This window comes from Helianthus annuus, chromosome 5 (genome assembly GCF_002127325.2).
Source record: "Helianthus annuus cultivar XRQ/B chromosome 5, HanXRQr2.0-SUNRISE, whole genome shotgun sequence".
Lineage (NCBI taxonomy): Eukaryota > Viridiplantae > Streptophyta > Magnoliopsida > Asterales > Asteraceae > Helianthus > Helianthus annuus.
The window spans coordinates 69,867,281-69,893,173 of NC_035437.2; the positions used below are offsets into that span (position 1 = coordinate 69,867,281).

Sequence of the window (25,893 nt, forward strand, 5' to 3'; positions counted from 1 at the left end):
CGATACATTATCTTAATTGTGAAAACTTGTGACAAAAAGAGTTTTGCATATGGAAATATGATTATTACTAGGTAATTTTTATGCCATTGAAAATTGTACTTTGGTCTTTGTAATCACATTGAAATCGGTCATAAAACTTGTGAGTGTATCAATCAAAGATTAATAATAACAATATTGAAATCGGTCATAACTCGTGTGAGTATTATTAGAAATCAAGTCAATGATTTATAAAAATACTTTGGGTATCCTTCTTAGAATCTAACATATGAAAATATGGAAGATTCTTTGGATACTTAAACATTGAATCAACTAAACATATAAATCCTAAAGTGATTCGGATAACGCTACAAGAATAATGCAATAAGAACACTTATATATAGGAAGTACCAGCAGCGTATCCACCATGTTCTTATGGTATTACACTTGTTTCGTTATCTAAAACACTACTAACCACATAAACACATAATCATCAACTTGGTCATCAACTTGTAAACATGCATTAAAGTACACAATGAATCCAATCAAGGACTTCAATATAGTACTTTAGAAATCCCACGAGAATCTAGCTATGAAGATAGATAGATACTATGAGGATCCGATTTTGTCATGGTGAATCATAACATACGCATTAAAGTACATAATGAATCCAAACAAGGACTCCAAGTTAGCACTTTAAACATCCTACAAGAATCAATCTATGAAGATAGATAGATGCTATAAGGATTTGGTTTGGTCACATCGAATCATAACATCCTAAATCCTAATGGTGATTCGGGATAACGCCACGAAGGGTAATACTATAAACACACTTATATATAGGAAGTACCAGCGGCGTATCCACCATGTCCTTATTCTATTACTCTAGTTTCGTTATCTAAATCACCAACAAATTCTATACATAAACAATAACCATTGTCGTGTAAAGCACTTCTTAGAAATCCCGCTATGAAGATAGAAAGATTTAAGACTGTACTTCAAATATCCTACAAGAATCTAACTATGAAGATAGATAGATCCTATAAGGATGTGTTCTCAATTGTCGTGTTTGCATAATCGGAATAATACATAAAAAGCACTTAGTAAACACATATATACCATACATTTGAAAATAAATCGGTTACACTTATGAATCACCCCAAAACATTTGAAAAACGTAAAAGAGGGGAACTATGTACTCACTTGGGGTTGTGTATAGGTCTTGTTCAAATGATATAACAAAGCTCAAAGGATCAAATGTTGAAGTGGTTCCTTGTGTATTGGATACTAGGTTAGTGTAACGGGGCATAAATCGATGAAACGGACAGAATGAGGTTTTATAAACCAAATGAGTGTTGGAACTCATATGAAATGGTTTACTAAACTTATCATTTGAATTGGAGTGAAACCTAAGTGCTTTTGACCCGTTATGACCCATTAAGGTAGTTTACGGTACTTTAACGTGTCATTTGCGTAAATACGCGTTCGGATGGTCAAACTAGTCATATGATAACTCTTATATGCCAAAACAAGTTCAATAAAGTTGCAACATCAGTTTATATATCAAAAAGCTACTTACATATGCTTAGAATGGATTTATGCGCAAAAAGGGCATTTTGGTTATTTCTAGGCATATAATAATAGACTTATCATAACACAAATCAAACGACCTGATCATAAGGTATAACCTCAGAGGGTTATTCCCTATATATCTATGGTCACTAATAAGTGTTTGGTCGGATCCTAAGATCGACCAAACATGTCGGATTCGAAAGTCTAAGCGGTGGTCAAGACCGCTCGACTTATGACCCTAAATATGCACTAAACTAGAAGTGACGAGTTAGACATGTCAAAAATTTCTGACTAAGTTACAAATTGATTTGGTATCAAAACTTAGTGTTTTGATACCCGAAAATAGTTCCGTCGTAAAATGCACAAAATGTGCATTTTTTACCGAAACTTTGACTCGTCACTTCGACTAGTAAACATGGTAATCAGTAGGTATAATCGCAAAGGATTATAACCTTCGTGATTACGATCACGTTGCAAAGTTCAATTGAACTTTGACTTGACCAATTATGGTCAAAACCGAAAGTCAAATAGTAAGTCAAACTGTTTAACTTTTAGCTCAAAATAGCTAAAATAATTAAAATAAACTAGGATGAGAATTTATTTGTGTTTGGGAACACTTAAGATCTCAGGTAGGTGGCCTCCAAAGGATGGCAGCAAGCTCCAAATAAGTGGGAGAAGAATTAGAATGAAATGTGAAAAGAATGGTGAATGAGGTGCTTGCTATTTATACTTGTTTCGGGGTTATAAGATCATGACAAGTGTCTTGAGCGTTTTGCAAGGATTAACAAGATTTGAACAAGTGTAAATATCAGATTTAGTGCTTAGTAAACACACAACTTGGTCCCCAAGATCACTAAAATAATCAAAACAATCAAGCTGCAAACCAGCTGCACCAGCAGCCACACTTTCTATCGAAACAGGGGGGGTCGCGCCCCGCGACCAGGATCACCCCAGGCCGTCGTGTTACGCCACGGCGTCCACGGAAGTTTCGATGTTTGGTATAACATGCCCATGTACTTGTTTTGTTGAGTTTTGATGCATTTAACCCCCGTTAACCCAAATTTTAGGTTACGTAAGGCGTTAAGGAACATGTAACTTGATTTTTATCCGAAAGTGTCGTGGATGTCGGTTCGTTCGGTTGTATGGTTGGGCGTCTCACAAAAATGCGTAAAACGCTTAAACGAACACGAAAATGATCCAAATTTCACAACGATCGATATTTTTGCATTCTCATCAATAAAATACAAGATTCTATCGAGTGCATATATATTTGGATTCGTATATAGGGTTCGTATTCAGAAATACGAGAATCAGCAGACTTTCGTAGTTTGTCGGAAATAGTCTTTGCACTTGAATAAGCGTGTTTTTGTCATTCCTAAGCCTTTGAAACTTATTTCTAAGTTATGTAAAGGGTATTTAGGCTATGTGTGGCTTATGTCCTTGTTCCGGAATGTACGTTGCATTAACGGATTATGTTTAAGTATCGGTTAACGAATTGCTTTCAAAAGAAAAAGTTTTTGAAAGCCCAAAATTTTGCACAAGGGTTACATAATTGCTCAAAAAGTACACATAAAAAACAATTATAAAGTCCTATTCATGCTACAAAATAACATGTAACTAAGCTAACTCATTTATGCTACAAATAACATGTAAACTAAGCTAACGCAACTCATAAGGAATAAGGAAAGACATAGTAAACAAATCACTAATCATGCGTAATCTCTAATCAATCACTCATCATCATCATCATCATCATCATCATCATCATCATCATCATCATCATCATCATCATCATCATCATCATCATCATCATCATCATCATCATACTCAGTAAATCTCACCAATAACAAAGCTAAGGTAGGGTCTGAGGAGGGTAAGATGTACACAACCTTACCTCACGAGTTCAAACCTTAGTCCTTAAACTTTCACGATTTTAGCCAAACTCACTTCTTCACTTGGTAGATTAAAATTATATCCTTCGGTTACCGTTTATCCTAAAATTCTTAACCGGTATGGTTAAGTTGTTATCGATGGATATCATATTCTCCGGCTTCCTCCTAGCAACAACATGTCGTTATTTGGTCGCGACTTTATAAACAAAAGACCTCGTCTGCTGTTACTATTGTCCTGAAAAAAAAGTAAGCATATTTTAATGATACAAAGATAAATCAACAAACAAAAGTACACAAACATCCTAGATGAAATTAAGGAAACACATATAGTCACCAGTAACTGAAAAGATTCAGATCTTGGCTGAACTGATAAGTTATCTCGAACAGGCAAAACTGACATTGAATCCTCAAGTAGTGATGATGGCTTGTAACGGTTACACGTGTACAAGAACAGTGGGACTTCTTCATCAACTTTAAATTCTTCATATTCTTTTAGTTTCAAAGCATCTAAGACAGCGGATCAATTTAGACATTAGAAAACTTGATAACATGGTTGTAAACGAGCTTCACATGTCTAGATTCACTAAACTTGCGAATCTAAATGAGCACAATTTTTTATAATATATTAAGCATATTAGTTAAAATAAAAAAAAATAATTTATATTTGGTAAATTGCCCTGCAATAATCCCTAGTAGATGTCATTGGCCATTGGTAGTCACACTTTTGAATATTTCCCCTGCTACTCCAACCTTTAACCTATTTTTTTCCTCCATTGATTCCCCGTTAATAAAACTTAACGGAGTTAAGTTTTTTTCCGAATTCCAAATAGATGTTTTAGGGCTTTTTATCAGAACGACGATATGAGTCGACGACACGAGTCGAATGACGTAAAACTTACCTCGAAACGGTGCTCCAAATAACGAGAACGGTGCTTCAATTCGGGTCTTTAAACTTCCAATTAACAGAAATCAAATCGTTTGGAGCACCATTTCGCGGTAAGTTTTACGTCAATCGACTCATATCGTCGTTCTGATCAAAAACCCTAAAACATCTGTTTGTAATTCCGAAAAAAACTTAACGGGAGTATTTTTAATGGGGGACCGGTGGAGGAAAAATAGGTGAAAGGTCGGACTGGCAGGGGGAATATCCAAAGGTGGGACTGTCAGTGTCCAATGACGTCTAATATGGATTATTACAGGTCAATTTCCCTTTATTTTATGTTACAAAAGTAATATATATATATATATATATATATATATATATATATATATATATATATATATATATATATATATATATATATATATATATATATATATATATATAGGGGAAGGTTCTATGCAGAAAACTAAATATTGCGAGAACACGCAGAACAAAATGAATCACTCATTTTTTCAATCCTAAAAACCTAAAGAGTAAATGAAAATGTTTTAAATATAAGATTTATCGTTTCTCACACTAGAATTTAAACAAAATATGAAAAATCTTCAGTTTTTAAATAATTTACACACATGTAGGTTATGTATAGGCTAAATTACCTACATGTATGTAGACTATGGGTATGGAAAAATATATGATTTTTTTATGTATATATAATATACATATAAATGTAAGAAACATAAAATTCAAGAAATATGAACCTTAAATCCCAAAATTTAGTGATTTAGAGTTGTTCTTTTTGTTCTCATAATAATTAGTGTTCTGTAATGATCCTTATCCTATATATATATATATAAAAAGCGTAGGGTTCATGTAAGAACCACCTTTATTGCGAGAATCCCGAGAATCAATGTGAATACAACAAAATAAACCGCTACACCACCAAAAACCTAAAAAAATCGAACACACCCCCCCCCCCCCAAGAAACCTAAACCCCACCCCCACCCAAGGTAAATGCTAAAAATTAAATCGCCAAAAAATCTTTAAAAATCTAAAACACAAAAAAAAGTTTAATATTTTTTATGTTAAAATCGCTACTTTTAGTAGCCAAAATTTTTTTTTTTTTATTTTTTGTTTTCTTTAATAACAACAACTAGCAATTTTACCATAAAAATATTTAAAAAAATTGTGTTTCTTTTAGATTTTTTTAGGTATTTTTGGTTGTGTTTACATTGTTTCTCACGGTTCTTGCAATAAAGAGCGGTTCCTAACGGATCCTTCTCCTATATATATTATATATATATATATATATATGTGCAATAAAATAATTTAGAATAATAATAAATGTGCCGAGCACGAATTTTAATAACAAAGCTCTAAACGAGCCAAACTCGAGATCTCTTAAATTAAACGAGTCATGCTCGAGATTAAATGAACTTGGGCACGGATCATTTACACCCTACTTGAAAAGCAAAAAAAAAAATCTTACGTGGTTTTATATAACGAGAATTATGTTTGGGATGGTTTTCCCTTTCGGAAACTTTGGCTAGAGCAATCTTGTGAGAATAATCTTGGCAGGTCAACAATTTCTATTTTGTAAAATAAAAAGGTAAATTAGTTGAATTAATTTAAGTATTACAACACAAGTTTTGAATGTAATTTATAACATGACTCACTTGATTGAGGATATTGATTTTGACTTCTGCTTGATGGATTGAAACAGTTTTTGATAGATGGTGATCAAGATTAGCAGAAACAGATCCAAGATGATCCACAACCGTCACGAGAGCGTTTTGTATGTACTCCTTCGTGTTATTTAGAACCCTGCATGGTTGATCATACGTTGTAGATTTGGGGTATTCATAAACTGTTAAAGCTAGCTGAACCGCCTAAACTGAAGCAAATTAGCCGTTGAGCCGGTTTGATTTTATTTTTTATTTTTGCAATACCATGTATGGTAATTTTTCATTTAAAAAATAATACATTCTAGCGATTTTGAAAGAAAAAAATGGTTCAAACCACCAAACCAAATCGTTTTACCATGCTAGTTTGGTTAGTCGTTTTTAGTTTTTCGTCTCTTAAGACTTATTATTATGCACCTAATATTAACCTTCTAGATCAGAACTGTGATTGACACTATCGAGAACCATGGCGAAGCTTTTAAGGAGCAGGAGGGGGCAGCCGACCCCCGAACTTTTCGCTCAATAGTGGAGAGTATGTAGTTGGGTATATACGTTTTTGACCCCCGGTTATATAAAAATTTTTAGGTCCGGTGATTTCCGCCCCCGGTCGAAAATCTCAAGCTTCGCCACTGTCGAGAACCAAATAGCATATACTATATATATTAAGATTTGACTTTTACTAGTTTGACTCAAGAAAGTCAAAATGGAGTGTAGCAACTCACAGTTGCTTCTGGTTAGAATTCAAAAAAGTGGATTGATATGAATCTGCAGCAAAGTGAAGCTGTGAACACAAATCATTTAGATCCTGCAACAAAAAAAAAATCATAACACATTAACACACCAATCAATCTATCATACTATGAAAACATACAACAAGGTTTTAACCAAGATTCACTAACTTGAAGAGATTTGCAGAATTTGGTGTCATTTTCTGATTCAGATTGTGGTTTGTGTTTATAATATTCAGATGGGATTGAGTTCTTCTCCATCTCTTTCATCTTTTGGTCCTCAAAGTTGGTTTCGTTGATTGTATATATTAATAGATAAACATGCAAGCACATAAAAAGACCTGGGTATGTGTGTGTTTTATGTAAAAAGAATTAAAAAGTTTTAAGATTCTGTTGTCAGCAGCAAAACAGAATTGGCGTGGAATATGGGCAGAAATATATTCAAAGAAAAATACAAACTTTTTGCAATTTTCACAATATTCTCGTGAATTTTTGTGTTCTTCCTCTCTTTATTTGATTAATAACTTTTTTACCTCACTTTTTTGAATAAGAAATTGGGTGCTAAGAAGTTTGAATGTATATACCTCCATATAAATTATCCTAAACACCAAATCGATCAAAGGATGACCGGTATCAGATCATATGTAGGTTCCAGAATTCGTAATGGCCTAGATATTTATATGAATCATGATTTTCAAATTGAAATATGTTGATGGTACTTTCGAAAGATTAATCGGATAATTCACATAGAAACAAGAACCACTATGCAAATCTGTTATGGGAACAACGTACTAGAATTGGACCAAAGACCTATTTCTAGTCAGGGAATCTTCGCGAAAGAGTGCGTCAAGTTACCATGATGGCCGATAACCACTGCTCACAGTTGCTATTGATGGCCAAGTTGCACTTATTTTAACAACATTTTTTACACCTAAATATCACCAAACCTTGCACTTGCAAAGATTTAAACCTATACCACTTTTGTGGGTGAAGACCACCGTACAACAGACTACTATAGGTCATAGGTGACAAAGTAGCTGCTAATCAGTTATATCTTACTACTTATCTCATTTACCATTCATGGACAAAGTTGAAGTTGATATTACTTAGCACTTATCATTAGCAACTTAGTGTTGATAATCACTTCCTAGTAATTACTACCTCCGTCCCATTAAAAGTGTCCTATTTTGAATTTTCAAAGTCTTTATTTATAAACTTTGACCTTGAAAATTAAAGTCAAAGTTTGTAACTAAAGACTTTGCAATTGCTTTCTAATAAGGTGAAATAAACCCCGCCTAGGTGTTGGCCCGAACCCCGCCTAGGGGACGATACCACTTTCGAATCCGCTTAGCCTAGGGGGCTTCACCCACAACAACCCTCTAACTTGTATCAATTTTATTCAGATTTCCTCTTTAAATCGTAAGTAAAACCCGATTAACCAGAGTGGCTTCATGACACTAGATCACCACTTTCCACCCCATTTTTAATGTAATCCTTGATTCACTCAAACCAGCCATAAGTTAACTGCAAACCTACACATAAACGAAAATGTCTTTAGTATTGAATTCCTATCATAGTATAGGGGTGTCCACGGACTGAACCCTCCTATTAATTTTAATACATAAAGATATATTAAAATCATGTATTTAAAATACAATAATGAAATCACGTAATCACGAAAGGAGTATTTAAAATCATGTAGTCACGTAATAATACATAGTCAACTATTGATACGTAATTACGTAATCACTTACTGGGGTTTCACGTTGAAGGGGTATGGTCCCATAAACCTTGCACAGGCGTATAGGACCATACCACAATCTGATTCAAAAAAAAATATCTTGAACAAGACCCTGCGCGGCCGCGCAATGGTCCTAGAACAAGATTTGGAAAGAAACAGATCAATAATGAAGTATGGTCCCCAGAACCTTGCGCAGAAGATCATACCAAAAGCCTTATTCCAAGAACATCTTTAACAAACCGTGTGCGGCTACGCAGCAAGACGTAGAAGAAAACAATCTTCGATGACCATGCGCCAGAGAAAAGGAAAAACAAACGTTCAACTAACACCCTTGCGCGGGCTCGCGCAAGAGAACAGTTTGACTTGAAGATAAAATCCTAAACATCTCTGCACGTCTAAAATCAAGACTTGAGCAAGGAATCCCTTTTTTTTACAACAAGACGGACACGTGGAAAAGGCATGAAGGTTTACTGCTATAGATCTTCTAGAAGCCTTAAATGCTCATCGTGCATAACCATTCGGTTATAACTAAAAGATGACGTGGCATAATCCTAGACACTCATCTAAATCACGATGATGGCATTAACTTGGAGACGGATCTACCCAAAACCACTTTTCACGTGGCAACTCCCCAACCGTTGATCTAGGCCCACGATCAGTGTGCAAAGATGGACGGAAGGAAAAATAACCACCAAACGGAAAGCACTTTCCGTTACTTTCTCCATCGCACCAGTTTCCCGCGAAAACCGGCTATAAATAAAACGCTGCAGGTATGATCTCACAAGTTACTTTCACTTCACTCTCACTTTATTACTTCTTCTTCTTCATCGTGATCGCTGTACTTATTCTCACGCCGGAGGGTGGCCACGGAGAGAAACCCCATTCTCCCCGTGGCGAGTCTAATGGCTTTCTGTTTTTGCAGTAATCACCGGAGAAGAAAATCAGCCAAACCCCCGAATCAACGAGAGGATACCCTTTTATGCAGAGACTAAACCCCTGATCTAATTGATTCCGGTCAATTCCGATCATTGTTTCTTCATTGCCGCCCACCGATTCTTCAATTTTCATTTTCATCTTCTCGTTTGATTCATCTTCTCTTCTGTTTTCTATGGCAGAAGTTCCAACAAGTTACCCATCAAGTCCTCGATCTGAAAACAGGGACGGCCCAGCTCGTGTTTTTTAGATCTGCGGAATCATGGGAAAATCATTTAGTAACAGTGAGATTCGTCATGAGGTACACAGCCCTGTTGCCTCAGAAGTTCAATCTGGAACTCAGATTAGTCCAGATTTACTTCCGGAAGAAACTCTGGTTTATTGGTTTACCAAATTTCAAAGTGCTGTAAACGAAATCTTCGCACAAGAACCTATTACTCAGGTGCAAATTATAAGCACATCCAGGTGATCTTATTATGACTCCTCGTCTCTGCCGACTAAAGTCACAGAGGTATATCCTCAATCCAACACTGGATGCGAATTTCTTCATCTCAGATATGGTTACCAGGAGTCTCAGGCAGGGCACGAATCTCAAAAGAAATCCGATAGTACAGCGTTGGGCCCACATCCATTACAACAGTGGGATACCCAGCTTAATAATGGAGAATATCCGAAAACACTCAGTTATACAAGACAAAATGTGGAAGACGACCACAGCAACCCAAAAATCAGAACGGAACAAACGTGCATGGTGGAAGGCGGACCCTCCCGCAAATAGAACAACAAACGGATCCACAATCAACACTGGCATGAACAGCAAGTAATTTTCCCCGTCGTTCTAGGGGGTCCTCAAGAAGAACGGTCGGTCATCATAACTAGTATCTTTGGTCATTACCGTACTGATTACATGTTCATTGATCCGGGTAGTTCTATGGATATTATTTACGAACAATGCTTTAAACAATTAGACCCAGAGGACAAGGCGCGCTTGAAACTAGTAGATTTCCCTTTAACTGGTTTCTACAATGAAGCCGTCTTTCCGCTGGGGCAAATCGCCTTTCCTGTAACACTCTCGGATAGAGAGCACTCGCGCACTGTTACAGTCAATTTCATGGTAATGCCAGCTATATCACACCATGATGTACTGCTGGGAAGACGTTCACAAAGGGAGTTTAGCATGATTACCTCAATACCACACGCTGCTTGCGGTTTTTCCAATAGAAACCGGAGTAGCAATCTTATATTCAATCAAAGAAGTGATGTATGTAGACGATGAGCTACCAGTAAAGGCCGAAAAGCCATCTCCATCTAATGAACCAGAGAAATGGGTACTCAACAATGAATACCCTGAGCAAACCATTCTATTAGGGCACACCATCTCACTAGCAATCCACGCAAGACTAAAAGAGCTTCTATCTGAGAATATGGATATTTTCGTGTAACACCTCGTAAAATCACGTCCAATGATGTATTGACACGTGTAATAAACCCTAATGAAGTCAAACACTGAAATTAAGGGACTAAATTTTCGAAAAATCAAAAACTTTGATTATGAAAGGACTAGAAGTGTTAGCATACCTAAAATAAGTTTCTAAATAACCTCTCACGATGATTATATTTACAAATGAGCCACTTGTCGATCGAGTGTAGCCGTTTGCGTAATTATTTGAAAATTTGCGAAATAAAGGGTTAAAAGTGTCAACATGTTAATTCTTACCTCTGAGTGACCTTTTAACAAACCGGGAGCTTCATGATATTTGATTATACTCTCGGGAATGCCAAATAATGGTCGTCTAAGGTTTTTATGCCTATAAGTAAAGTTACGCGTAACTTTGCAACTTAGAGGGACTAAAAGTGTCAATATGTTTAATTATACCTCTGAATGACCTTTTAGCGAAACCAAAGCATCGTGATGTTTAATAATACTTTAAATAATGCCTAATATGGATTAGATGAGGCTTCAATGCTAATAGATAATGAGATGCGCAAGTTTGCGTAATAGAGGGACCTAAAGCGTCAACTTTTGAATCTACGCCTTTCGGTGATCATTTAAGTAAACGGGAGCATAGTAATATTTGGGTATATGCTTGGGAATGCCCATTATGGTCCATGGAAGGCTTGGATATCATTAAACGGCATTTTGCGCTACTTTGTGCGATTAAGGGACTATTAGCGTCAAACTGCAAAAGTATTTCAATTCGAAGGGTATCGGACCTTCTGGAATATGACCATGAGTTAAACATACCCTATTTATTCCTTATATAGCTTAGATATAGGCTTGGAGGTGTTTGGTGCGCAAAAATAAACTTTTACGTCATGCAGGGACTAAAAGTGTCAAAAAGTGCACAAGTTTGCATTTTCGCGCATATCTGGCATTCTGAATATACCCGGACACCCAAAAATTTATGTAAGAATTAAAATGTATTATTTTAGTGATTGGCTTGGTAAAATTCCATTCGTCGCGTAATTTGGTTTGTTTTTCGCGTCCGTCTGTATTTCGTCGTAATTAGCCGAACAACGTGACCGTACGAACAAACGAACCAACATCCGGCATATTTTTGAGCATGTTTCATGTTCCCTATGCTTAGGCTTCATTGTAGAGCCTCAAAAATGGTTTAACGGGCCTTAGATGTGTCGGAAATGACATTTGGAAGTGCAGGGGCCAAAACTGTCAACAATTGAAACTTATTGAAAGCTGGTAGGGTCCATACGGACCGTATGTGGACCCCTTACGGTCCGTATAGCATTGCCCAACATCAAAAAACCTGAAACCAGCCTTGGTTTGCCTTCTTGTCTCACATAATTGATTCTATGGGCTGAATTTGGAACACCCATGGTTTTCTAAATCAGGGGGCATACTTGTAGGGCTGAGATCGAATCCCGTTTACCGAGGAACGATCATAACGGCTCTCAAGATCCTATAAATACCCCCTTTGATTTTGGGTTTCACTTGCACCATTCATTCTTTTCTGATTTGCTCTGAATTCTTTGAGGGTCTTGAGCTTCTTGAGAACCTCTTTCAGTCCTTTGGACTCTTGTAAGTAATCCCTTCAGGCTTAGTTTAATTATTTAGCGTTTTAAACCGAAAAGTCAAGCGTTATCAATAAACGCTTTGACTTTTACACGGTTGAGCCATGGTTCGCAACGAACATGACTACGTGACCGTAATTAGGTAGGTGATTAACCCTCAAAAGAGCACCTCCTAATTACCACGTTTACTTAGTTAAATTGTCAGGTCAAATAAAAGTCAAACGGGTTAGTTTTGAATAAAATACATAACTATTAATATGAAGCCATAAAATCAGTTTTCTCACTTTAATAACTTGGTAAATATTAGTTGAACATGCCTAAGCATGATTCAACCCGACAATTCTAACTATAGGCTCGGTTCGGAACCGAAAGTCGCAAAAGTTGACTTTTGCTTTGACTTTCAGTTCTGACTTGATTTACTTTATTTCAGATATGCCTTAGGATTCCATTAGGACCATATTATAGGTTAGTATAACCCTCCGAGGTTATACAACTTGGTTCCATAGAAATCCTAGTTCATGCATGTTTCCATTAAATGCCTAAATGTTGACCGTTATGCCCTCTTGACCCTAAAACAAGAATTTTGAAAATGTGAGAGGACAATAATCTTTATTACTGAATTATAAACTTGTCCCTATAATTTGACATCAGTTTGAGGTTTAGATTAGGAGTTATGCTCAATAGCGTAATTAGAAAGCTTTTTATTAACTAAACGGCGTAATTAGCATAAAGCCTATTTAAACCCATTTTTTTATACCAAACTTTTTACCTACTTATATAAAGTAATATTTTGGGATTTTTAAAGATATTTATTTATTTTTAGGCTGAGCATAACATAGGGTTCTAAGCTTGATTTGGTAGTTGTCGGTTTTGCCCTTTTTGGCTATAAAATGAGTTTTACAAATCCTTTTGATGCCAAACTTTTTTCTACTGATCTAATATGATAAATAAAATATTTTGAGCCTTCTGGAATAATAAAAAAACATCATCTTTCTTTTGAAAACCCGGAAATGGCTCCAAATCGCCTTTTTAAGCGTTTTTAACGCATAGTATGTATCAAAACTATTTTAAACATATAAGGGTTGATACCTACTGATATATTTAGTGAATTTTTATATTTTAACAGTAAGGAAAAGTTTTAAACTCAGGTTTTCAGTTTTGACCTTTTAAGCCTATGAGAAATTACCAAAGTGCCCCTACGGTGCACAGTATGGTTATAATAAATAAATTTCACATATATATGATACCCTACTGTTATAACTTATTAAATTAAGTATATTTACTGATTAAATCAGACCTATAACTCAGAATAATATTTAATCTCTCTTATAACCTTTAAATGACCAAAATACCCCTACGGGGCATAAATTGGTCTTAAACTCGTTTTGGGCATAATGGAAGGTATCCTACTGATCACAACATATTTAAGGCATATTAACTTAGGAAACCTGTTCATGACTCTTGTGGTTACCCGTTACGCCCTTTTCGCGTTCGGATCGGCTTATGTAACTAGTTTGCATAAATTAGCCGAAACGGGTCAAACCTTATCATTTTTATATCAAAATCCAGAATGTGTTTAGTTTACACATATTAAACAAGTATACAAGCTTGTCAGGGCTAAACCACATTCTAATCCGTTCTTCGCATAATCATGCGTTTTGAACCATATCCTCCTTTAAAACTAACTGGTCTAAGCTTAGGCTTAATTAAAGACCCGTTAGGAATCTAATAGGTTATTAAAAACCTTCGTTCCAGATTTAGGAGCCCAGTAAAAGCTATCTGTACTTGCTTGGTGGTATACGGCTGGGATAAATTGTATAAATTTGCTCAGGTAAATACTTTTAACTTATTTTCCTTATACGGGCTTGGGGTACGGTATATAAAATACCGCTTGGTCGGGCATTTGACCTTAATCGATTGGTGGTTAAGTATTATCAAGATGACCCGTTTAAAAATTTGGTTTTGTTTGTTTAACGCCTTTGGGAGTTTAATGACCATGTCCCGGATATCCATGGCATCATTCACAGAATGGCCACGACCTTAGCACACGGGTGTAGGCGTACACCCGTCAGTGCATTTATAATTATTAAAGTATAACCGCCGGTTACGAAAATAACTCGCCGCGGGATTATACTATGTGGTGTGTCTATTAGTCTTTAACCCGGCATGAACCAGGCAACTGAACGCATAACAAACATGTAATTCTTTTACAAGTTTATATACAAATAATTATCCCAAGTTATAAAAATGTTTTTATGCGTTGTGCATTCAAATCAATTTTATAAACCTTTTCAAAATGAGTCAGTTAAATTGTATTTACCAGTGTAAACTGACGTATTTTCTCAAAAAGGCTAAGTGCAGGTACTACGCGTAATAGGCTGGCCTCTCCTAGCATCAAATAGAAGTCTCGCAAGCTTAGATGCCTAAAGTCTGTTGAACTATGTTTCCTTTTTATTTAGATTCGCCTGTGGATCTGTTTCAACTACTTGTGATACTTAATATTACAATTGTTGGATCGTCGTTGACCCTGAATGAGTCGATCAGAAGAGTCATTTATCTAATTTAAAGGCGGAATCGATGAATCAGACGCTCAAACTAAATATAATGCTTCTTATATTGATTCTTGACAATGTTTACAACCTGGAAGCAATTTGGCAGCACTTTGTTACAAAATCAGATCCGTGCCAAATGAAACAACCTATGCACTATATATAGAGTATCAGGTTCGCTAATAAGGACTGTCCTAAAAGCGGACCTGTGTGAATGATTGGGGTTCGCTTATGTGGTCATGCACATAAAAGCGGACCTGGTGATTTGATCTGGTTCGCTTATATGTACATTGTTCATATAAGCAGACCTCAATGCTAATCCACCATTTCTCGTTTCTCGAACCTCGTGCACTGGTTATTCTAACCTATTCTATCCTATTACACGATACAAGACGAAGTCAATAGACGTAGTGCACCAACAGACTCCCCCTCGGATATTGACGAAGTCTTCAGTGAACATTCTCTGTTATGCCACCTCTTCGGTCTTGATCATCTTTGCCAACTTGTTCAGATTGTAACAATATAAGTATCCTTCAATCTTTCTCTTTGATCATCTTTACAACTTCATCATCAGTAAGCTCCCCCTCTCGTCAAGCTTCCGTGCTTTTAGAGATCAACACCTTTCTTTTCAGCTACAAGCTCTTCAGTCTTCAGACTCCCCCTTAAACTCTGCTCTCGGGATCGTAGTCTGGTATAACATCTGCAATTCTCAAACAAATGATACGTAATAATCATTTTAAAGCCATTAATCAGAAACCGTAATCTGGCTCTATTCAACTCTCTATATCACTTCCCCTATCAACAATCTTTACAGTTTTTGACAATATAAAGAATCCAACTCCCCCACAAATTATCATTCAAGTTCAAGTTAATGACCTTGAAGATATCACAAACTTGTTTTTGAAGTTTTCTAGAAATTTCAAGTTTCAAATTAATGAACTTGTTTTATTCTCAGAAACACAATCAGCTTACTTAGATTTTGAACCTCAGCATCTCAGACATCGGTTGTCGAAAATAAAGCAGAAATCAAAATCTTTTTGTATTTTCTGAAAATATAAAGCAGTAAAAAGAAATATGTACAATCATATTTACAAATAATATTTTTGATTGAGTATGCGTCAGAGGATCATATCAGTTCTTGACAAGTCACAAGTACCGTTGAGCTTAGATACACATTAAGAATTAAACAATACACTTAGATTGTCGATATACTGATCCATTTAAATTTTCATACAAATTTCAACTAATTCAGGATACGAGTTAGATGTTTTAGAAACTTAAACTCATTCATGTGTCCCACCTCTTGAATATACTCCCGTATCCAGAATCCCAGATATTCAATCTTACAGGTGAGTATACTACAGATGATATCTGTAAGGGGTAAAATGCGAAGCTGTGAGAGCTCAGGTCATAACTTCCGTTCAGCAGAGAGATGACGGCTCGACTTTTGGTGTGTCCCCTTTAGAGGATCTTTTAGCATTACAACAGCAGCGACTATCAATTTTATTGTTTCATCAGCTTGCTGAGGGCGATGCTGTGTTTCAAGCATTTTGCAGAAAGTATTATTCGGGGACTAGGTCAGTACTTCCATACAGCAGAAGTCCCGGAATAATACCCAGATATCACTGAGCATAAAGACCTAGTATCTCAGAATACGGGACCTTTCAAACGAGATTTCAGGGGTTACCTATATATCCATGTAGTGTTTCCCACGAAATAAGCAAGTGTTTGAATTTAGGTTTATATCCGAAAAAGTTTACTAAATGTACAAAAACCTATCGGCATATCATCAGTGAGACTGTTTAACGCTATATAATCATTACAATTCTTTAGCATACTGTAACTGTCTACTGATGTACTATCATTTCCTCTTTTTACGCAAAACTCAAATTTTTGAATTTTATCATGTTTTTTACTTTTTCAAATTTTCTAATGTTTTTGTATTTTCTGACAATACTTCTCCCCCTAAAATGCAAAATCATTAAAGAAAAATTTGACAAACCGATACTGATAGCTTTGTCTCGACATCCATTTTCTGCATCTCATGCTCTGTTTTGCAGAAAACGTACCCCCATGATTTACAACCCATTGATTTTGACAGTTAGAAAACTGTTCTCCAACCTGTGACGGTAATCATGCTTGTTCAGCCGTGAGGGTTTCGGCATAGTCCATCAGCACTTATTCTAACAAAAATTAACCACAACCATCACAAATATTAACCAAACGAACAAACAACAAACAAACAAACAACAAACATCACATATTGTTCAAATTTTCACAAAACAACACACAAACTCCCTGTCTGACCAAACCAGAGTTCATCTTCTTCCTACTCTAGTGCCAGGCTACTCTTATTTGCATTCTGACAATCTTCTGCACCATTGAGTACCTACACATTCAAGCTTTATCAAATACGCAATCAATTTGACACAAACAAAATTTCAATCAATAAAGATAGATGCCGATTCATGCTTCGCGATAAAGGAAGCTCCGGCAATTCCAATTGTTTAATCAAACATTGTGTCCACCCAAGCCTCATCAGCCTTGGGTGTAACCTTGACTCTAGCAACCTGAATCTTAAAGTTTTCAGCCTTGAGTGGTGGAAAATTTGCATCATAAGTAATCGAAATTGAATCCTCAGCTTTCTTCACCTTAGAAAATGAACTTTCTAATTCTGTTTTCGATTTCCAGATTTGTTTTTGTTTCTCATTTTTAACCAAATCAACATGTTTCTTAACACTCCATGCTTGACCATTTGGTGTTCCACGTTTGTAAAAATGTGAATCTTTTTGAACACTTTGGTTATGAACAACAACTTTTGGTTTCCAAACCTCTTGGGGTTTTGTCATATCAACTGATGTTTTCCAACTTTGTGTTGTTCTGAATCTGGGTGTGTGAGAATTCCAGGTCTGTTTTGAATTAAACCTGTTCGGGTTTGATTTCCAATTTTGATTTGAAGCAAACTTCTTTGTGTTATACCTCCAAGTTTGTTTCGAATCAAATTTGGTTGACCTTTGTATCACATTCTCAGATTTTTGTTTCTCAGAATCAATCTTCTTGTTGTCAACATCCACAGATTTTAGATTTGGACACTTTCGTGCAAGATGTCCTTTTTGATCACATTTGAAACATGTTCTCATGGACACATCTTTGACCTGTGGTTGTTGCTTTTTCTTTTGTGCCTTAAACTCAACATTAGACTGTCTCATTTTGAGTTCTTTTTCTTTTGCTAAACTATCTCCTTGAACAAAACTCATTTTTACTTGATAATTTGGCATCACATTTTTCTTCTAAGTTTGTTTATTTTATAACCCAACCCAGCCTTCATGTTCTTCTTTTTGACACCCGGTTTGTTATAAAAAGTTTTGTGACCTTTACCAGCAAATTTTGAAATTTCAGATTTTTCAATCTCAACCATTTTGAAAACTTGATCAACTTTATCTGAAATCACATTCTGAATCGGGAATACAACATCTAAGAATAATTTGTCTGATCCAATCATGGTATAAACCAATCCCTTTGAATCATCATTCAATTTTTTTTGATTTTGTGTTTTTCAGATATCCATCATGAAAGTTTCCCTCATCTTCATCCTGTGATTCAGTTTTACCTGTATCACACGACTTTTCTTGAAAAACGCTTTCAACAACCTTACCTACTGTGACATCTGTGCTTGTGATATCATTTTACAAGCTCTGAACAATACAATATTAATAAAACAGTGTGTTTTGATCCCGATGTTTGTCATTTATGTTTGGTTTTGTGCCCATGTTGATTTTTGATCGATTTTGAACTCTATATCGTTTTCTGGAAAGTTATACGCAAACTGATGCGTAAACACGATCAGTTTAACGCAACAAACACTCCGGAACATCATCATAAACTTAACATACCTTAAATAACCTTTACATAACTTAGAAATAAGTTTTAAAGGCTTTGGTATGGCAAAAACAAGTTTATTCGCTCTCAGGGACTATTTGCGTCAACTTGCGAAAGTCTGCCGTTTCGTAAGGCAACGTACAGTCCGGAACTTGATCATAAGTTAGACATACCATAAATAACCTAAAACATGGCTTAGAAATAAGCTTTGATAGGTTCGGTGTGCGAAAACATGCTTACATGATCTTACAGGGACTAAAAGTGTCAAAAACGACGTAAGTTTGCATTTTCGCGCGTATCTTACGTTCTGGACACATCTGGACATCCAAAATTTTTGTACACACTAAAATATTTTTATTTTAGTGATCGCCATGCAAAAAAATTCCATTCGTCGCTTAATTTGGATCGATTTTGCGTTCGTTACGACTTCCGTCGTAATTAACCGAACAACGCGATCGTACGACCAAACGAACCGACATCCGAGATGTTTTCAAGCATGTTTTGAGTCCCCTATACTTTAACTTCATTTTAGAGCCTTGAAATGAGGTTAACGGGGTTTAAACGCATCGAAAAAGGCTTTAAACACGTGCAGGGACCATTTCTGTCAATTTTGAAACTTTGCTGAACCTGATGCATGCTAGCGTAGCGCGAGCCCTCCTGCCTATGCCGTCGCGCTACGCGAGTGCCACATCTGGGCAGAAAGTTCATTTTCAACAACAGTTTGCAAATTCAAGGGCTGTTTGTGCAATTTCTTTGTGTGGTGGGCAAGTTTGTGTGTTCACCAAGGCTTCTAATCAGCTTGTAACACATGTATGGTTAGGATTAATGCTTAATGACCAAGCAAAACACTTGTGATGATCCTATTAACTCACCACAAGTATAAATAGCCATCCAAACTCCTTCATTCTTTGCTCATTTCTTCTCATTCTCTCTTCACATCTGCTTTGGAGCTCTCTCTCAAGCATTTGGGACTTTGTCTTCTTGTAGAAAAGATAGCAAGGACCTTAAGTGAGCATTCTTTCATTCTTTTTATTTCCTTTTTCCTTTTGTAGTGCAGAAAGTCAAACAGTTTGGCCAACAGTTTGACTTTCGGTTTTGACCATCAATTGGTCAAGTCAAAGTTCAATTGAACTTTGAAACGTGATTGTAATCACGATAGTTATAATCCTTCGCGGTTATAGCTGCTGATTACCACGTTAGCTAGTTGTAGTGTCGAGTCAAAGTTTCGGTCAACATGCGTTTTAGCACGCATTTTGCAACGAAACTACTTTAGGGTATCAAAACACTTTGTTTTGATACCAAATCAGTAGGTTAGACATGTTTTGACATGTCTAACTCGACACTATTAGTTTGTGCTTGTTTAGGGTCGTAAGGTAAGCGGTCTAAACAACCGCTTAGACTTTCGAACCCGACCCGTTTGGTCGATCTTTAGGATCCGACCAAGCTTAGTTAGTGATCATAGTTTCATAGGGAATAACCACTGAGGTTATAACCTTATGATCACCTAGGATTGGTTAGTCATATGCTTGTTAGCTTGTATGCCCATAGGAAATGACCAAAATGCCCTTTTGAAGCATAAATCCGTATTTTGACTATGTGAACATAATTTTGACATATAATCTGATTTAGTAACATGTTTAGGGATAATTGGGCATGTAAGACTTGACATAGCACATAGTTAACCATCCGATCATAGTTTTACGCTAACGACACCTTATAGTAGCTTATGTTACCATAATGTGTCGAAACGGGTCAAAAGCACTTAGGTAGGCCTTCCAATCAGAATGTTGGGACTAATAAATCATACCATATGAGTTCAATTACTCATTTGATTTATAGAACCTCATTCTATCCTATCTCCCGATTTAGGAGCCGATTATTAACATAGTTACCTATACTAGGTGTCGGTTGATTCCGTGACCCTTGGAGCTTAAATTGGTCTTATTCTCAAGACTAATTAGCAATCCCAAGTGAGTACATAGTTCCCCTCTTTTACCGTTTTCAAATACTTTGGGGTGATACACATGTACATACATGTTACTTTTGTGTATTTCATGCTTTTATGACATAAACATGCTACTTTCACCTAGTACATATATAGTACATGCTTTCCATTGTGTTTTGCTATGTATGTCAAGCATGCTAGCACATTGATTTGTTACACATTTGTTGCATATGTTTACTTAGCATATGTAACACATTGTTTTACATAACGTTTCTGCTATGTATGTTTACTGAGCATGCTAGCACATTGCTTTTACATGAACATTTCTACTAGGCATGCTTACTTAGCATTCCTAGTACATGGTTTTCACATGCTACATTGGTTATGACATTTGGTATGTTCAATCGGGACAATAATACATTCATTAACATTAGCTACGCCGCTCGGACTTATGTAATGGTACCATAGGAATTGACAACTCCCGTTTCCGACTTCCTGGGTTTGTTTGGAAGTTGGGGATGACAGAATCCGACAACATAATTTAGATAAACCTTTAATTCGTTTAAGGGTTTGTCGCCACAGTCGCAAGGCTTGAATGTATGCGATTAACATTACTGCATAAATGTTTGTAATCATAAAGCATTGTTTTTCTGCAAAGCATAACATTTGATTTAAACTTAGGTTTATTCAAAAACATGTTTTGTACATTTTCTATGGGGTTGAGTAACTTCTAGTTATTCACCATACATGACATTTGTTTTCACATTAGACATCATTACATAGTTAAGTAGATGATTTCCTACTTGCTATGCATTTCATTGGTTTTACATGATATACATGACATTGTACATGGTTTACACATACACATTTTGACATGGAACAAGACATTTTGGTTGGTTATTGATAAGTGACTTATGTAACGGGGCTATGTGTTATATGATAAAAGCATGGTGGATACGCCGCTGGTACTTCCTATATATAAGTGCTTTTATCGTATTATACATCGTTGCGTTATATAAACCACTTGGGCAATACATGAAACATTTCATACATAAACATGACATTGTTTTACAAATTACATATTTTATACAAATTCACTTTTACTTGGTTATTCATTTAACCATGCATTATCATTTCATCATCATTTGATTTTCATTGATTTTCACATGGTTTTACAAAGGAAAACATTTTACAAGGTTCATGACTACATTTTATTAAACTCTCCTTTCAAATACAAGTCATGAATCTGCATAAACAAAACCTATGTATCTCACAGGCATTTTTATGCTGACGTACCTATTTTTACATGTGTTTCAGGTGCTAATGCATGATGATGCTTGTGCTTCACTTAGGCGGACTCGGGCCTTAGTGACTTAAAAGACAGTTATTATGTTAGTTTAGTTTGAACTCAAAGACAATGTAACTTTAAATTTTAATAATACATAACTTTATTTGCCATGGTTGTTGAAACAATAATTCTGTCGCCACTCACCTCCCCGGCGTTTCCGCCGCGGTTTGTTGTTTTACGCGGCCGGGGTGTGACAGAAGAGTTGGTATCAGAGCCAATGGTTATAGGGAATTAGGTTATTAGCAATGCTTTGACCTAGACTATAACTTTCTAGGACCCTAACACAAGTTTACTTGTGTTTAGATTTTAAAACAATACCCGTCACCTATCCTTAGGTGATTACCAAAACTTGAACATAATATTCCAAAACGATTTTGAAATCAATCATCTATCCTTAGATGATTTCTTTTTGGCCTCGTGCCTTCCAATTTTTCAAAATCCCGTCAAAGTTTTGGGTCTAAATAATGTGAACACGTGCAAACTGGAAGAGTGAATGCCCGTACCCTGAGTTTTCTGTCTAAGGCTAGAGTGTTCGTACAAATCCGCATTATCGGACCAGTCACTCTTACCTGGGAACTCTTGGGGTGAGTGTTCACTTTTAGGCGAGCATGTCTTCAGTACTACATTATTATGACTCATTTACTTTGATTTGTCACTGTGTGTTGTTTGTTTGCTTTGTGGTAACAAACAAATGACCACATTCCTTGCTTTTTGTCGATTTTATTGTTATCTCATTTTCATCACATCATCTCACTCGTTTTCTCTCATGTTTCCTCTTTTAGAATGCCTCCTCGACGTAACGTTCAGCAACCTGATGCCGAACTGGCAGCTATTATAGCACAGCAGATGGCTGCTATGCTACCTGGTCTCATAACTCAAATAAACCAAGCCATCAATAACAATGCTAATGCACCTGCTCTGTGCAACTTTAAACAGTTTAACTCGGCTAAACCGCTCAAGTTTAGTGGTACTGAAGGAGCAACTGGGCTTCTCCAGTGGTTTGAGAGTCTTGAGAGCACGTTTCGCCATGTTCAGTGTCCGAACAATCGTAAAGTCGAGTTTGCCTCGAGTGTATTTCAAAAGAGGGCCCTTACCTGGTGGAATGGGGTAATGAGAGATAGAGGTGCTGATGTTGCTTTGGGTCAGACTTGGGAGGAACTCAGGACTCTCATGATGAGAGAATTTTGTCCTCGACATGAGCAGAGGGCACTCGAAGATGAGTTCAATGATCTGAAGCAAGTCAGTGGTGAACACCGGGCTTACACTGATAGATATGAGGAGTTAAGCTTGCTCTGTCCGACTATGGTCACGCCTTTGGATAAGGCTATTGAGAGGTACATAGACGGTTTGCCAGATCCTGTTCAGGATATTGTAACTGGCAGTCACCCTACTACCGTCCGACAGGCCATTGAGCTAGCTGCTACCCTTACTGAATCCCAAATCAAGAAGGGTAAACTCCACAGGAAAGGTGACAAGAAGCAGAAACAGTCTGATAGCGCCAAGGAGAGTAAGGGCAAGAAGGCTGCTGAGTCTTCAAAGAAATCTAGGAAGCGTAAGGCTTCCAAGAATTTCGCGGTCACTGCTCAGACTAACCAGGCTGCTACCAATCAGGCAGCACAGAATCACGTTGCACAACCTGCTGCCAAGAGGCAGTATGCAGGAAATGCACCTCTGTGCAACAGATGTAACAGCCACCACCAGCCACAGATGCAATGCCGTATCTGCACGAATTGTGGCAAGTCTGGTCATCTTGCAAACACCTGCCGCTTTGCTCCTAATCAGAATCAGGCAGCTCAAAATCCAGCAGTACAAAACCCAGCCCAGAATCCTGCACGACCTCACTTTCCGCCTGGTTCATGTTTCAACTGTGGGGATCTGACCCACTATAGGAACAATTGCCCGAGGTTGGCAAATGCAAATCAGGCACCAGCTCGTGGTAGAGCTTTTAATCTGAATGCAAATGAGGCACGTGAGGATAACGAAGTGGTGAACGGTACGTTCCTTGTTAACAACCATCCTGCTTCTGTTCTATTTGATTCGGGTGCCAATAAGAGTTTTGTGTCCTTAGCATTTGATCCTTTACTTGCGATGACTAGAACAAAACTAGGAAAGCCCTTGACAGTAGAAGTAGCTAGTGGTGAACCTGTTGTCCTCGACTCGGTTCTTCGAAATTGTCAGTTGAATCTCAATGACCATCTTTTCCCTATCAACCTCACACCGATGCAACTCGGGAGCTTCGACATTATAGTAGGAATGGATTGGTTATCCAAGTACCATGCTGAGGTAGTATGTTTTGAGAAGTTGGTTCGTATACCGCTTTCGACTGGTGAGATCTTAGAAGTTCATGGGGAGAAACCCGTTAAACTCATGTCATGTACCCAAGCCCGCAAATATCTACGCAAGAAGTATGTTGCTTTCTTGGCACATGTCGTAGAGGATAAAGGCAAGGGTAAGACAACCCAAGATATCCCTGTTGTTCGGGATTATCCAGAGGTATTTCCTGAAGAATTACCTGGTTTACCCCCTGTGCGCCAAGTTGAGTTCCGCATTGATCTTGTGCCTGGCGCAAATCCCATTGCTAAATCACCTTATCGTCTTGCACCGTCTGAGATGCAAGAGTTGTCTAAGCAGCTTCAGGAGCTATCTGACAAAGGATTCATCCGTCCAAGCTTTTCACCTTGGGGTGCTCCTGTCCTATTTGTGAAAAAGAAAGATGGATCTTTTAGGATGTGTATCGATTACCGTGAGCTTAACAAGCTTACCATCAAGAATCGATATCCCCTACCTCGCATTGATGATCTCTTTGATCAGCTACAGGGTGCTACTTGCTTTTCAAAGATTGATCTACGTTCTGGGTATCATCAACTTCGAGTTCTCGAAGAAGATATTCCCAAGACAGCTTTTCGTACCAGATATGGTCATTATGAGTTTACTGTTATGCCTTTCGGTTTAACAAATGCTCCTGCTGTTTTCATGGACTTGATGAATAGGGTTTGTAAACCTTATTTGGATAAGTTCATCATCGTCTTTATTGATGATATTTTCATCTATTCTAAGACTCGTGCGGATCATGAGCAACATCTTCGTCTTACAATGGAGCTTCTAAAGAAAGAACAACTTTTCGCCAAGTTCTCCAAGTGCGAATTCTGGCTTAAGGAAGTTCAATTTCTAGGGCACATCGTCAACGAACAAGGTATTCATGTAGATCCCGCCAAAATCAGTGCGATTAAGGACTGGGATACTCCTACTACTCCTACCGAGGTTCGTTCATTTCTTGGTCTAGCGGGTTACTACCGCCGTTTCATAGAAAACTTCTCCAAGATTGCGGTTCCTCTCACTGCTTTAACTCAGAAAGGCAAACCTTTTGAGTGGGGATCCAAACAGGAAGAAGCTTTCCAGACCTTGAAACAGAAGCTTTGTGATGCACCTATTCTATCTTTGCCCGAGGGTAACGACGATTTTGTCGTGTACTGTGATGCATCCAACTTAGGCCTAGGCTGTGTTCTTATGCAAAGAAACAAAGTTATAGCCTATGCATCAAGACAGCTGAAAGTGCACGAGAAAAACTACACAACTCATGATCTTGAGTTAGGTGCAGTAGTCTTTGCTCTCAAAATCTGGAGACACTACCTTTACGGTACAAAGTGTGTAGTGTTTACTGACCACAAGAGTCTCCAACATATCTTCAATCAGAAAGAACTTAACATGAGGCAACGACGTTGGGTTGAACTCCTAAAC

The 25,893-nt window shown here is 37.1% G+C and overlaps 1 protein-coding gene across 1 annotated transcript; it reads right to left on the bottom strand.

The window, feature by feature from the left end:
• Positions 1 to 3,361: 3,361 nt before the first annotated feature.
• On the bottom strand, positions 3,362 to 6,991 carry LOC110938908 (probable protein ABIL5). Its single transcript, XM_022180896.2, has 6 exons — positions 6,902 to 6,991; positions 6,725 to 6,807; positions 5,997 to 6,144; positions 5,810 to 5,909; positions 3,775 to 3,947; positions 3,362 to 3,675 (listed from the first exon to the last, which is right to left on the bottom strand). The coding sequence occupies exons 1-6, from the start codon at positions 6,989 to 6,991 to the stop codon at positions 3,586 to 3,588; spliced, it is 684 nt and encodes a 227-aa protein (XP_022036588.2). The 3' UTR covers positions 3,362 to 3,585.
• Positions 6,992 to 25,893: the final 18,902 nt, after the last annotated feature.